Source organism: Carcharhinus amblyrhynchos, chromosome 21, assembly GCF_965287045.1.
Source record: "Carcharhinus amblyrhynchos chromosome 21, sCarAmb.v2.hapA, whole genome shotgun sequence".
Taxonomy (NCBI): domain Eukaryota; kingdom Metazoa; phylum Chordata; class Chondrichthyes; order Carcharhiniformes; family Carcharhinidae; genus Carcharhinus; species Carcharhinus amblyrhynchos.
This window is the reverse complement of record NC_137344.1, coordinates 42,741,242-42,757,444: the sequence shown is the minus strand read 5'-3', so window position 1 is coordinate 42,757,444 and position 16,203 is coordinate 42,741,242. Positions and strand designations below refer to the sequence as shown.

The window sequence follows — 16,203 nt, the reverse complement described above, 5'->3', positions numbered from 1 at the left end:
TAAGTTACACACATCGTCGTGGGTAAAATCAGCCAAAAATACAGCATCAGTTTTCACACACACATTGACAACAGCCAATGCCTCACAGGCATTGTCTAAATGCCTCCACTGTTGCTAAATTATCAGACTGCTTATCCGACATCCAGTCAGGATAAGCAGAAATTCTCACTATTTAAATATAAGGAAGACCCAAGCCTCTTTCTTCGGCTCCACTCAGGAACTCCGTTCCCTGTTCTCTGATGGGGCGACACAGTGGTTAGCATTGCTGCCTCACAGCACCAGGGACCTGGGTTTGATTCCCAGCTTGGGTCACTGTCTGTGTGGAATCTGCACATTCTTCCCGTGTCTGCTTGGGTTTCCTCCTGGTGCTCCCGTTTTCTCCCGCAGTCTGACAGACATGCTGGTTAGATGCATTGGCCATGCTAAATTCTCCCTCAGTGTACCTGAACAGGTGCCGGAGTGTGGCAACTAGGGGATTTTTACAGTAACTTCATTGCAATCTTAATGTAATCCTACTTGTAACACTAATTAATAAACTTAAAAACTAAAGCTAAAACCATCCTTCTCCCAAGCAACTGCCAATCTGAGGCTGAATCAGATTATTTGCAAACTTGGTATTATATCGGAGTTGAACCTCCACCACACGTCTGTGCCATCACTAAGATCATCTATTTCCATTCCCGTAATACTGCCTTGTTCCTGTTCACCTCATCTGCTGCTGAAATTCTCCCACTTGCTTCTGTTACCTCTTGATTTGACACACTCCTGGCCAACATCAAGTGTTCCTTTACCCTTTGTAAAGTTGAAGTCATCTAAAGCCCAGCTGTCCCTGTCCTAATTCGCACCAAGTCCCATTCACCTCTGTACACCCTGACTCAGTGGCTCCCAGTTAAGCTTCTCACATCTGTGTTTTCAAATCCATCCATGGCCTTTTCCCTCTCTATCTCTGTAATCTTCTCCCGCACCACAGCCCTCCCAGATATCTGAGCTCCTTATAAGTTCATAAGTTCAGAAGATATAGGAGCTGAATTAGGCCATTCAGCCCATCGAGTCCACTTTGCCATTTGATCATGGCTGATGTGCTCCTCATCCCCATTTTCCTGCCTTCTTCCTATAGCCCTTCAACCCATTATCAATTAAAAATCTGTCTAACTCCTCCTTAAATTTACTCACCCAGCATCCATCGCACTTTGCAACAGTGAATTCGGCAGATTCACAACCCTTGTAAAAAGTAGGGGGCAATTCTCCTGAAAGTGCTGAATTAGTGTTCTAGATCACAACTGTTTCTTCAGTGGAAGTTCAGACCTGAATCTCTGCACTCTGTGCACTGCAGAGATCGTAATCATGAATATCATTAAAAGCTCAGGGGACGGGACCTATTTGTACCAAAGAGCCTGAAATCAGCAGGGTGAGTGGGAACCCGCGCATGCGCACATCACTGGCACTTCACTGAAAATACCTCCCAGCATCCAAATCACTGCCATCAACCCTCACAGACATTGCTGGCCTCATTGTTGGCCCCCACAAGCACCCTCGCCTCCCCCCCCCCCCCCCCCAACCAGCCCCCCACACACATCGCTGGCCTCATTGCTGGCCCCTACAACCCCCTCCCCACCCCACAAACATTGCTGGCCCCTACAAAGCCCCCCACACACATCGCTGGCCTCATCGTTGGCCTCCACAACCTCCGTACAGACGTCGCTGGCCCTCCTCCCTCATACAGATATTGCTGGCCCCACCCCTCCCCCATTCAGACATCGCTGGCCCCCCTACCCGATACAGACATCGCTGGCCCCCCCCTCCCCCATTCAGACATCGCTGGCCCCCCTACCCGATACAGACATCGCTGGCCCCCCTCCCCCATTTAGACATCACTGGCTCCCCCTCCCCCATTCAGACATCGCTGGCCCCCCCCTCCCCCATTCAGACATCGCTGGCCCCCCCCCCCCATTCAGACATCGCTGGCCCCCCCCTCCCCCATTCAGACATCGCTGGCCCCCCCCCTCCCCCATTCAGACATCGCTGGCCCCCCCCTCCCCCATTCAGACATCGCTGGCCCCCCCCTCCCCCATTCAGACATCGCTGGCCCTCCCCTCCCCCATTCAGACATCGCTGGCCCCCCCCCTCCCCCATTCAGACATCACTGGCCCCCCCCTCCCCCATTCAGACATCGCTGGCCCCCCCCTCCCCCATTCAGACATCGCTGGCCCCCCCCCTCCCCCATTCAGACATCGCTGGCCCTCCCCTCCCCCATTCAGACATCGCTGGCCCCCCTCCTCCATACAGACATCGCTGGCCACCCTCCCCCATTCAGACATCACTGGCCCCCCTCCTCCATCCAGACATCACTGGCCCCCCTCCTCCATCCAGACATCACTGGCCCCCCTCCTCCATACAGACATCACTGGCCCCCCTCCTCCATACAGACATCACTGGCCCCCCTCCTCCATACAGACATCGCTGGCCACCCTCCCCTAGTAAGAAATCTCACAACACCGGGTTAAAGTCCAACAGGTTTATTTGGTAGCAAATGCCACTAGCTTTTGGAACGCTGCGGAAAGCTTTCGGAAAGCCAGTGGCGTTTGCTCCCAAGTAAACCTGTTGGACTTTAACCTGGTGTTGTGTGAGATTTCTTACTGTGTTTACCCCATTCTAATGCCCACATCTCCACATCATGACCGTCCCCCCCCCCAACCCCGCCATACAGACATCGCTGCTCCCCCCTCATCTCCCCCCACACACAGACTTGGCTGCTCACTCACCCCATGGATCCAGATAATGCAGGTACCCAATCCCTCCATCTCTTGAACATTTTGTCCTCACTGCTGCCCTGCAGAGAACTAGCATTGTGCTAACATGCACAATCCCACCTTGTGATCTTTCCCTCTCTTGAATGGGAGCCTCGGATATTACACCCCCCCCCGACACAGTAGCTTATTGAATGGCAACCAATCAGCACCCCAAGGGATGCGTAACACTCAACTGAATGCAACCTTCAAAATTTCTCACAAGTATTTGACTGGCCACACTCACTGCACCTGCATTCTCCGAATAAGCCAAAGCTGTATATAAGCTGCAGGAATGGGCCCACAGCCAGTCACGTCATAAAGGTGTCAACTCATAAACCTGACCCAGATTCACAGAGGCCGACCGGGAGCACCCATTTGATGCCGTGGAGGAGAGGCAGGAGCGGATCTGCCCCTCACCCAACAGATGCACCTGCCATGGAATTGTGGGAGGAGGTGGCAGAAGCAGTGAATGGCTGGAGCCTGATACCACGCTCTGGCAGGCAGTGTCGGGAAAAAACCGTACAACCCTCTTCGAGCAGCAAGGGTGAGTGAGCATCCCACTTGGAACCGCGCACATGCTTGGCACAGATCTCCAACCCCGCTTAGACACTTGAAGGGCATGCAACAAGTCACCCTTCTCCCAGGAACAGAATCTAACCCCTTCAACTCACCCCTTAACGAGCACCCTTCAAAGGTGACCGCTTTCTCCGAAACTGCCAGCACAATGCCCAGGGCACAGGAACGCATAGTGTACCATGCACTGCAATATGTTAATGCTTGCTATCCACCTTATGTTCTGACAGGGAAAGAACATCCATAATGTATGTGAGACGACACAGTGTGGTGGTGGGTGTGCCTGACCTGCGGCAGCTGACCAGCGTGGAGGAGCGTGCCATGGAGCTGGCAGGGGGTGATGGGCCAGCCTGACTGGTCACCAGCTGCCAGGCCAGCGCCCAGCATGCAAGTGAGCAGAAGTGCACCCTAAACTGAGGCCCTCCTCAAAGTAAATTTGCTGCTGCATAGAAAGTTTTGCCTCCCTCCCCCTAATTTGTGTTGTTTATTGCAACTCTGGACCCAGAGGAACCCAACCCTTTGGGTTTTGCCATCACCCCTGCTGCTTTGGAGCAAACTCCCCACAACCCCTTGGATGACACCTCGGAGGGAGGCACTGAGGAATCCTCCGAGGGTAGCACCACTGAAGCAGCACCGGCATGTACCAACACAGAGACGGTCACCATGGTGGCTACCTTTAGTGTTGAGGCTTCTGGGTCACGAACTGGTGAGCACATCACACGACACTGATACACATTGGATAGGGGCGCATCCGAGGACTCGGGCACACTGCCGGGGACCAGGATTCAGCTGTGCCCAAGCCAGCAGCTGGGCCTCGGGGTGCGTTCTCCCAAGGCTGGTGGAGATGCATCAACCCGGGGAGCTGTGGAAAGGCTGTCAGCAACCGTGCTGCGACTGCAAGACTGTTTAAGGGGGGTCCCACAGAGTGTTGTTGCAGGAGGTGGTGCTGACACGGCGTGAGACCCAGGCCAACACTGTAGGGGTCTGTACTCATGGTCCAGGTCACCCCGGAGGCACAACGGGCCATGGGTGAGTGTGTTTCCGGCATCCAGGAGACACAGTGTTTGATGGCCGTGGGCGTTGGGGCATGTGGGAGACACTGCTGGCCATGTTGGGACTCTCGCTGACATTCTGGAGATACAGCAGGCCATGGCTGTGAGCCTCGACAACTTAGCCCAGGCTCAGAGGACTACTGCTGAGGGGCTCCAGAGCTTGGCTCATTCCGCTGTAGCGGAAGGGCCCAGTCTCAGAGAGCCAGATCTGAGAGATCACAAATCATGGGGCACGTGAATCTAGGCCTCCAGGAGTGTCAGAGTAGGTGACCCCAGAGCTTGAGTCGATGGTCACAGACAATTTGGACGTTCAGGGAGTGGAACCCCTTCCGGTTCACAAATTGCTGCGGCCCTGCATGGGGGGACCCACAAGGTGATGTGTGTGCCATCCAGTGTGCCCTGTGCATTGGGCATCCCAGTGATGGATGCGAAGCTGAGAGCCTGGACCTCCTACTGTGCATAACCCATATCGAATGGACTGCCCTGCCCGGGCACACAGGGCATCTGTGACCTGTCGCACACATCTGTGCACAGAGGCCTAGGAGATCCCAGCTAGGTCACCACTGGGTGCCTGGGATGTTCTGGATACATTGAAATTGAGGGCAGCTGGCACCGTTGGCCAGCCCTCCCCTAAGGTGCCAGGTGTGAGAGCACCTCACAAATGTGTCGCGCTGTGGTCTTGGACAGACGCAGCTGGCGACGGCACATCTCCTCCAAGAGGGCCTCAAAGGAATTGTAGGGTCTGTACATCCTTGACCATGGCACCCTCTGCCTTCTGTGCACCTTCTCAGGAGCTTGTTCACCCAATTCCTGGCCCTCAGCGGCACTCCCCTGCCTTCCTTCCTGAGGGTCTCGTGGTGGTTCCTCTTGCAGTGGTCCCTCCATGCCCGCCACCTCCTGATCCTCCTCCTCCTCCACCCCTGCTGCCACCAACATGGCAGCTCCAGATCGAGCAAACCGAGATCCATCTGCACAGTGGGGCTTAGGAATAGGACGACGGATTATTATCATTGGCTGCTTAGACCCAGCACCACCCCAATGTTTCACTTGGGCCAGAACCCCCCATTTGCGAGAGCTCGCAACCGGAGAAAAATGGCACCTCCGGGAATGCGCAAAAAACTGGCGTGCCACTGATTTGCATGACTTTACATACCTTTGCATGCCATTATCGGGATTGACATGGCAACTTTGGTGCGAATCAGAGTAGATATATAAAAGTCTCAACCTGGCATGGCAGCCTTGAACTGGAGGTAAGTACTGCTAGTGGAGCATGGGGGATGTTGTAGGCAGGCCTTGCCAGTTTCCAGATGCAATTTTACAACTCATCCACTTCATCCTGGGCCACAATGTCTTCACCTTCAACAACCAGTTCTTCATCCAGACACACGGAACAGCCATGGGAACCAAATTCACACCTCAATATGCCAACATCTTCATGCACAGGCTCTAACAAGACTTCTTCACCACACAGGACCTTCAACCAATGCTATACACTAGATACCTCAATGACATTTTCTTCCTTTGGAGTCATGGTGAACAATCACTGAAACAAATACATGATGACATCAACAAGTTCCATCCCACCATCAGACTCACCATGGACTACTCTCCGGAATTGGTTGCATTCTTGGACACACGCATCTCCATTAAGGATGGTCACCTCAGCACCTCACTGTACCACAAGCCCACGGATAACCTCACGATGCTCCCCATCTCCAGCTTCCACCCTAAACACCTTAAAGAAGCCATCCCCTATGGACAAGCCCTCCATATACACAGGATCTGCTCAGATGAGGAGGATCGCAACAGACACCTCCAGACACTGAAAGATGCCCTCATAAGAACAGAGTATGTCGCGCGACTCATCAATCGACAGTTCCAATGGACCACAGCGAAAAACCGCACTGATCTCCTCAAAAGACAAACACAGTACACGGCGGACAGAGTACCCTCCAGTGCTTCCCCAGAGCAGAGAAGGTACAACATCTTCTCCGGAGTCTTCAACATATCATTGATGAAGACGAACATCTCGCCAGGGCCATCCCCACACCCTCACTTCTTGCTTTCAAATAACTGCACAACCTCAAACAGACTATTGCCCGCAGTAATCTACCCAGCCTTCAGGAGAACAGTGACCAGGACACCACACAACCCTGCCACAGCAACCTCTGCAAGACATGCTGGATCATCGACACAGATGCCATCATCTCATGTGAGAACGCCATCCACCAGGTACACAGCACATACTCTTGCAACTCGGCCGACGTTGTCTACCCGATACGCTGCAGGAAACGATGTCCCGAGGGATGGTACATTGGGGAGACCATGCAGACACTACGACAACGGATGAACGAACACTGCTCGACAATCACCAGGCAAGACTGTTCTCTTCCTGTTGGCGAACACTTCAGCGATCACAGGCAATCGGCCTCTGATCTTTGGGTAAGCATTCTCCAAGGCGGCCTTCACAGCACACGAAAGTGCAGAGTCGCTGAGCAGAAACTGATAGCCAAGTTTCACACACATGAGAACGGCCTCAACCGGGATCTTGGGTTCATGTCACACTATCTGTAACCCCCGTGACTTGCCTGGGCTTGCAACATCTCACTTACTGTCCTATCTGGAGACAGTACACATCTCTTTAACCTATGCTAATGCTATCTCCACTCACATCGCACCTTTAAGGCTCGACTAACTGTAAAGACTCGCATTCTAATCAGTATTCTGTAAACTGTGTGTGCCTTTATATGCCCTGTTTGTGATCAGAACTCTCCAGTCACCTGACGAAGGAGCAGCGCTCAAAAAGCTGGTGGCGTTTGTTACCAAATAAACCTGTTGGACTTTAACCTGGTGTCGTGAGAATTCTTACTGTGTTTACCCCAGTCCAACGCCGGCATCTCCACAGCAGATATTAATGGTGACAGAGCACCAAGATGCTTGGCACGTTTTGTGACCAGTGGGCACCGGGGTTCAGGGGGGACTGGAATGCAACACCAACCTGGAGAAATGTCACTTTATAGGAAGTTTAGCTAATCAGATTAAAGGTTTGGGGAATTTCTTTGTTATATTGAATGAGTTACATCCCTTTCAAAGGGGGCATTTAGTTCCTCTTTAACACCAATCTTCTGGTTGGATCGCCAAGGCTATAAATAGGGAGAGACTGAATCTGTGATTGTTGTAATGTCCAAACTATGTTAAGCGTTGTGAGTTTCAGCTCTTAAAGTAACCTACAACCCTTTTAAATGTATAACAGCTGTGTTAGGAGGTGCATGTTAGCTATGTGTACCTTTATAAATAAATGTTTACAATAGTTTCTAAACATTGGCTGCAGTTTGTAGAATCATAGAATCCCTACAGTGCAGAAGAAGCCATTCAGCCCATTGAGTCCGCACCTACTGTCTGACCCTGTATTTTTTTACCCAGTTCCTCTTCCCCATCCCTCTAACACCATACATTTATCATAGCTAATCCATCTAATCCACATATCTTTGGACTGTGGGAGGAAACCAGAGCACCTGAAGGAAACTCACGCCGATGCAGGGTGCAAACTCTACACAGACGATCACCCAAGGCTGGAATTGAAACAAGGTTCCCAGAGCTGTGAGGCAGCAATGCTAACCTTTGAGCCACTGTGCCACCCAATTCAATCCATCCCCACTGAGTTTCTGGAATGTAACAGTTAAAACACATCATGTTATTAGAAATGCATTGACACTGGAATGGACCTAGATGTTGGAATATTTGTAGACAGATTTACAGAGTTTCTAGTTGGTAAGGTCTGCAGCTTCACACCATTGCACATATTTCAATGCTGAGATGCTTACATAGCAAACCTTCTGGAGGAGCATATTACAGCTCAGATAGATAGTATTTAGCTGTGCGTGTGCTGCCATTGAAAGTTGCTGCTTGACCTGTACTTTGTTGTGCCTGCCACACAATCTGTTTCAACCCTTATATGGTGGACGAAGAATTGCGAGTAGACTCCTTGGTAGTACAGTAATATTTATGCACACAGACAATGACACAATCAATACTAAGTTGTCTTACAAAATACTAAAGTTCAAGTCCAATAGTAGACATTGACTTAACTTCTGCGTGGCTGGCAAATACCCAGTCAGGTATTGGCCTTTATCCAGGTGTTGACCACCTTGGTCCTCTGTATAGTCTGGTACTTCAGTCTGGCCTGATACTTTGGCTCTGATCTTCCTTCCTTCTTTGGTGTGGTGGTTCTCCTTGTGCCAGTCATTGCTGGTGATGGTCACCGTTGTCTTTCATTCATTCAGAGAGAGACTTTCTTCAGCTATCTCGTTGGTTTTGTGCCCTTTTGAGTTATTGCCAATCAATCAATCAGGGCTTGATTATCCTGATCGATACAGTCCAATCAAGTGCTGCCACTGGGCCTCTGGGTGTGTACCCAACAGCCATGTCTGTAGGTGCTGGAGACACGTAGGTCACAGACCTCCTTCCCACATAAGGGATTAAGGTGACCCAATGTCTGGTAAACAAGCCGGTTTGACCAGAAAGTGTCCTTTGTCCTTGAGATGGCCTAAATCCTGTGTATTTCAATGTCATGATGTGGAGATGTCAGCGTTGGACTGGGGGAAACACAGTAAGAAGTTTCACAACACCTGGTTAAGGTCCGACAAGTTTTATTTGATGGTAAACCCACAAGCTTTCGGAACGCTGTTCCTTCATCAGGTGAGTGACGAACCTGACGAAGGAACAGCGTTTCCGAAAGCTTGTGGGGTTACTATCAAATAAAACTTGTCGGACTTTAACCTGGTGTTGTGAAACTTCTTACCGTGCCTATTCCAGCTGCAGCCTGGTTTATCTCTGTCCAATTTGTTTTGAGGCTGCAGCCTGCCTGTTTCAGTAATTGTCCAATTATCCCAATATGCTCTTGCAAACTGTAATCTTAGGTGGCCCATTTGGGCTACATCTTTAACAATACTGGTTCTTTCAAAATGAATGCAAAATGCAGTCACCACTTAAGGCTAAAGTTTCCCAATTCTGTGAACGTGTGGGAAGCGTGGACAGGCAAAGGCAGCCGTACAAAGCCACATTTCGAAATGTCATCAATGATCTTAGCATTCACGTTTAATTAAAAAAGATATTTTTATTTTAATTGATGCCTTGCTCAATTAGTTACGTCCTCAATCTCAAATCAATCTCTTGTTTTGTTTTTAATCGTCTATTTTTGCGGCAGGTTCAAGCAGAATTGAAAATGCGTTGGAGGTGCTGGCTGTTGGTGAATCACTTTGAATGCAATGGTTGTGTCTTTGGCAAGCACCTCAAACACCTGGGGAAATGCTCCAAGCCCAGGTCCAACAGCTACATCTGCAGCAGCTCCTACTACAGCGATACCAGAACCTCGAGCATGCAACTGAGCACGGCGCCCGTGACAGAGCTGCAAACACACCGGACCATCCCGATGGAGCAGTTCACCCAGACCAGTGTGTCGGAGAGCAGTGAGGGGGAAGCTGCTCTTGGAGAAAGCCAAATGTAAGGACCACCTGGGAGGGCCAGGTCTTGACAAGCCAAGCGCATCATTAAGTACTGTAAGCTGTGAAGTCCTTGAATGTAAGAAGTGCATCTGTGGGGGGTCAACATCAAGACAGCCTGAACCAGCTTTGTGACTGGCTTCCATTTTCTGCTGCAAATACTGAATGTCGGATCAGATTCAGTCAGAAGTCATTTTGACGCCTTTTCTCTTCCAGTGATTTAGTGGGCACTGCCAGTGCAGACCTGTACCTGGCAGAGAAGGAACACATCAGGTTTGATTCTTGGCCAGTGTTAAGTCCACTGAAGTTAGAAAAGGTGCTGGACGCAGAGCCCCGTGGCTATGAAGAGCAAAGATATTTAGCTATTCTTAATTGCTACCCATTCAATCCTGGAATGTGTGTCCACATCTGTGTGTGCGCGCGCGTGTCTTTTTAAATTCATTTACTGGATGTGGGCACTGCTGGCTACACCAGCATTTATTTCCCATCCCAAATTGCCCCTTGGGAAGGTGGTGGTGAGCTGCCTGCTTGAATTGCCACTGTCCCTGAGTACACCCATAATGCCGTTAGGGAGAGAATTCCTGGATTTTGACCCAGCCACAGCTAGTCAGGATGGTGAGTGACTTGGAAGGGTACCTCCAAGTGCCAGTCTTCCCAGTATCTGCTGCCCTTGTCTTTCCAGATGGTAGTGGTTATGGATTTGCCTAAGGAGCCTTGCTGAGTTCCTGAGGTGCATCTTGTAGATGGTACACATGGATGCCACTGTTCACTGGTGGTGGAGGGGTTGATTGTTTGTGGAAATCCGGGGTCTGCTTTGTGCATGTGTGAGCATCTGATGGGGGATGCGACTGGACGCAGCGACGATAGTCTCCTGCCAGACATACTGTTCAGACTGACAATGATCTGGTTCGAGCACAGGCCAGTGCTTTAGGGAGAGGTATCAGGAGGGAGAAACCCCTGATGAGACCCTTTCTGCCCACTCTGGGGACAACAATAAGTTTATTTTTTGCAATATTTACCTACTTCTGGCTTTGTGTCTCCTACTATTGTGTTAAACACAGTAGACCAAACAGCCCCCTCTGTGCTGTATATGTCCCTGTTTGCAAGTTTCTATTGTGTCAATAGGTAAACAGTTCTGGTCTACTATTTTGGATCCAAACACTAAGGTATCATGATGTGACTAAGCTTGTACATACTTTGCACTAAAGCAACATTCCCCTTGCTCCCAATTTTGGGACATCATCTATAATAGTCACTAATTTTCTGCATATTTAATATTGTAGTTGTGAATTTTTTTAAACAAAGCTTGTAGTCTTTGAATATGTCCAGACAATAAAATTTATTAAGCTGCATAAAGATAGTCATTTCTACAACTTTGAACTCCCAGCTTTTGTTAGGCCTCCTGAGATGGAAATAAGATTATTGCCTAGGCTGGAATTTTACCAGCCCGCCCGACATGGGAATCAGAGCGGGCGAGGGATGGAACTCAGAAATGTCTGTTGACCTCGGGTGGGATTTTATGGTTTCAGGACAAGTGAGGTGGTAAAATCCCACCCCTGGTGTCCATACAACAGATACCAAAGGAAAGTATTCTTCACCATTGTCTAATGATAATTATGGCACTGATGGGTAGCATAGGAAGAAGGAAAGCAGATTATCAAGACATCAGAGTCCTCCCTCCCTCCTTTTGCCACAAAGAGTGAATGAAAACTCCACCACTAGTTGTGACGAAAGACAAAAAAAGAACTTGCATTAATATATAACCCTCTTACATCCCTACCTAACTGCTGTAGGAAAGTCAGAACATTAGGAGGCTACTCACTCCCTCGTGCCTGTTCCGCTTTTCAATTAGATTAGACCTCATCTGTATCTCAAACTGGGGCTCTGTTTATCTCAGTTGGTTGGATGGCTGGTTAGTGACACACAGCAACACCAACAGCACGGGTTCAATTCCTGTACCGGCTGACGTTATTCATGAAGGCCCCACATTCTCAACCTCATCCCTTGCCTGAGGTTTGGTGATCTTCAGTTAAATCATCATCAGTCAGCTTTGGGGCTATGGGGCTACGGTGAAATTTATGTCTCAAATCCATTTATCCTTATCACAATATCCTGACAAACAAAAATCTATCCAACTCAGTCTTGAAAGCTTTCATTGACCACCACCTTTTGAAGGAGAGAGTTTCAGATTTCTGCTACCTTTGACGTGAAGTGGTTCCATAAACAGTATTGTTTAATTTTAAGATTATGCCCCTTCATTCTGGACTACAAAAGCTTCATTTAATCTACTTATTGAATCTCATTGTTATTTGATTTGATTTATTGTCACATGTATTAGTATACAATGAAAAGTATTGTTTCTTGCCAACTATACATAAAAGCATATTTCCATAGGGAAGGAAAGGACAAGAGTGCAGAAGGTGAGAGGCATAGCCAAAGTGTAGAGAAAGATCAACTCAATGGAAGGTAGGTCCATTCAAAAATCTGACGGCAGCGGGGAAGAAACCGTTTTTGAGTCGGTTGGTATGTAATCTCAGATTTTTGCAATTTTTTTCCCAACATAAGGTGAAAGAAAGTATATCCAGGGTGCGTGTGGTCCTTAATTATGCTGGCTGCGTTTCCAAGGCGGAGTTAGTAGACAGAGTTAGTGGATGGGAGGCTGGTTTGAGTGGTGGACTGGGCTTCATTCGTGAACCTTTGTAGTTTCTTGCGATCTTGGACAGATGAGTTTCGTGGGGATAATGGCTTTGAACGCTGAGCTGTAGATAATGAATAGTGTCTTTGTCATCTGGGTGTTACAGGGTTGAGTGTAGGGCCAGGGAGATGGTATCTGCTGTGCATCTGTTGTGCCGTTAGACAAACTATAGTGGATCCAGGCAGTCTGGGAGGCAGGAATTGATTTGTGCAATGACTAACCTTTTGAAGCACTTCATTATGATGGATGCCATAATGCCACTGGACAATAATCATTAAGGCATGCTGGCTGGCTTTCCTTAGGTACGGGGATAATGATTGTCTTCTTGAAGCAGGTAAGGACCTCAGATTGGTGTAAAGAGAGGTTGAAGTTGTCTGCGATATCGCAGAACCCACCCAGATGGTCTGCGTTGCACCCGAGTGCTTGTCCAGGTACCCCATCTGGGCTTTCCGTGGGTTGACTTTTGAGAAGGCTGCCCTGTTGTCAGCAATGATGACCTTGGATATAGGTTTTTAACACACATTTTAAATACTTAGCTCAATATCCCCCCAATTTATTCTGCTCAGGGAAATACACTCCTATTCAATGCAATTATGTTCTCATAATTAAATAGGTTCAGCTTTGCTATCACTCTGGGCAATCAATGAATCAAAGTCCTTCCTGCTCGCTAAGGATTTTGACCCAAACTCTATACAACTGAAGCACAGTTTCATAAAAGCTAATTACTGTGGATGCTGGAATCTGAAACAAAAGAAAAAATGCTGGAAAATCTCAGCAGGTCTGGTAGCATCCTTAAGGAGAGAAAAGAGCTGACGTTTTGAGTCCAGATGACCCTTTGTCAAAGCTAAAAGGCATAGAAAGTGGGAGATATTTATACTGCAGGGGGAGGAAATGAAAGATGAGTCATAGCCACAGAAACCAGGGGGAAAGGCTGCTGATGACTGCCCACAGGGAGAATAAAGTGTGTGAATGGCCAAACAACAGAGAAGCTAAACTAAAGATGGTGAGGGAGGAGGAGGGGTGAGGGGGAGGAAATGGATTGGACAGAGGTAAAAGCTAGAAAAGGGGAAGCAAAGAGGGAGAAAAGGTAAGGGAAGGGGGATAAAGTAGTGGGTAAGAGTGGGGGGGGGGGAAGAAAAATGAAGAGACACAATGAGAAATAAAAGGTAGATAACAGTGAAAAATTAAATAAACTAGAATGAAAACAAAGGGGTTGAGGTGGATGGAGCTAATCATCTGAAGGTGTTGAATTTGATGTTGAGGCGGGAAGGCTGTAACGAGCCTAGCCAGATGAGATGTTGTTCCTCCAGTTTGCGTTGAGCTTCACTGGAACATTGCAGCAAGCCAGGGACAGACATGTGGGCCTGGGAGTAGGCTCGTGTGTTAAAATGGCAAGCAACCGGAAGGACGGGGTCCTGATTGTGCACAGACCAAACACACTCAGCAAAGCAATCATCTAGTCTACACTTGGTCTCTCTGATTTAAAGAGCAGACCACATTGGGAACAGTGAATGCAATACACCAAATTGAAGGAGGTGCAAGTGAAACGCTGCTTAACTGGGAATGAGTGTTTTGGACCTTGGATGGTAAGCATGGGAGAGATAAAGGGGCAGGTGTTACACCTGCGATTGTATGGGAAGACGCCATGAGTGACGGGAGAGGTGTTGGGTATAGTGGAGGAGTGGACTAGGTTATCCCGGAGGGAATGGTCTCTGCGGAATGCTGACAGAGGGAGTAAAGAGAAGATGTGTTTGGTGGTGGCATCACACTGAAGTTGGCAAAAATGATGGACGATAATGCTTTGCATGTAGAGGGTGGCAGAGTGAAATGTGAGAGCAAGGGGGACTCCATCCTTGTTCTGGGAGGGAGGGGAGGGGTGAGGGTCGTGGCGCGGGAGATGGACTGCATGCTGTTGAGGGCCCTGTCAATAACTGTAGATGGGAATCCATGGTTGAGGATAAAGGAGCATATATTAGAAGCATCACTTTGGAAAGTGGCATCATTGGAACAAATGTGACAGAGGCGAAGGAGCTGAGAGAAAGGGATGGGGTCCTTACAGGATGTAGGGTGTGAAGAGCTGTAGTCCAGATAGCTGTGGGAGTCAGTGGGCTTGTAATAGATGGTCTATTGCTAGAAATGGAGACAGAAAGGCCAAGGAAGGGAAGGGAAGTGTCTGAGATGGACCAGGTTTCCTTCCCCTTTTATCCTATTAATTACATCCTTGATGTTATGTAGAAAACTGGAGAAGATCTAAATCTAAATTTTGTTTTGATGGCTTGAGTGTCCATCATGTTTTCCGTCTGTGCTGGCCTCATCAGTGCCTTGCGATAGACAACAGGGCCAGTAAAATTTATTACACAGGTTGTGACATGAAGCTGGACTCATGGGATTGTGTGAAAAATTGTGTGTGAATGTGGAACCTCATCTTCAGCAGCCGAATGATCCTCTCAACCACCTACCTTGTGGAGACATGATTCCCATTGCGCCTCTCTTCCGCCTTCATCCTTGGGTGCTGGTTTCATGAACCACCTTTTCAGGGTACACCCTTTGTCACCCAGCCACCAACTGCCCAGCTGAGCTGGAGCCATGAACAGCCTTGACAGCTGGGAGTGTGGCAGGGTGTGTGCATCATTGGAGCTGCCAGGGTACTTTGCAGTGATTTGCAAAATCTGTGTCTTTGATTGCATACTAACTAGAGGTGATCTCCAACCCAATCACGCAACACAATTATGTTACAGTGTCCTAGAGTGACAGAGCTTCCTGTGGCACTGGACCTCGGTCAGACATGTTGAGGTAGCTGGATTACTGTCTGTTCTCCCTGACAGCAGAATAATGATATCCTCTGTGATCCCTCCTGCCTTCTCTCCCTATTGTTCCTGCACGCCCTGTGCCCGTGCCTCTCCTCCCACTGGTAGCTCTCTAAGATGCTGCCTGCAGACTTCTGACCTCCTCTCCCTTGTGCCCTGTCTTCTCTTCCTCCTCAGAGGAGGTCCCATCGGTGGAGTACACAATCCCTGCCTGCTGGCAGCAGATGGCACTGCTCCACACACAATGCAATGGGCAGAAAAAAAATCCACCAAAAGATTTGGGAAGAGTCCTCAAAGCAAAATGAGCAAAGCAAAGACTTTGGTAGAAACTGCAAGAAAAGCTATAAATCTCAGCAACAAGGTAACAGCAAACTCTCACCTAAACTCCTAATGACGCACACAGCTAATGCTCTAATTTCCCTCTATCCTAAAAATAGTGGCATTTTTCAAATTCAGTTCAGATTTTCTGATAATGGATTTCTCTCTCTCGCTCTGTGTTTCTGCATAGAATTATAGAATCCCTACAGTGCAGAAGGAAACCATTTGGCCCATCAAGTCTGTACCAACTCACAATCCCTTTCTCCATAACTCTATGCATTTACCCTAACTAGTCCCCTTGACATTGAGGGGCAATTTAGCATGGCCAATCCACCTAACCCATACATCTTTAGACTGTGGGAGGAAACCGGAGCACCCAGAGGAAACCCACACAGACACGGGGAGAATGTGCAAACTCCACCACAGACAGTGACCCAAGCCGGGAATCGAATCCAGGACCCTGCATGA

General features: G+C 48.8%; 1 protein-coding gene across 2 annotated transcripts in view; it reads left to right on the top strand.

Moving 5' to 3' along the window:
- The window catches only part of glp2r (glucagon-like peptide 2 receptor), a 79,141-nt gene extending 67,904 nt beyond the window's left edge, over nt 1-11,237 (top strand). For both annotated transcript variants that reach the window (XM_080209222.1, XM_080209221.1), the window contains one exon: nt 9,621-11,237. In XM_080209222.1, coding sequence (XP_080065348.1) covers nt 9,621-9,920 — 300 coding nt within the window. In that variant the 3' untranslated portion in view covers nt 9,921-11,237. The remainder of the gene's footprint in view (nt 1-9,620) is intronic.
- Nucleotides 11,238-16,203: the final 4,966 nt, after the last annotated feature.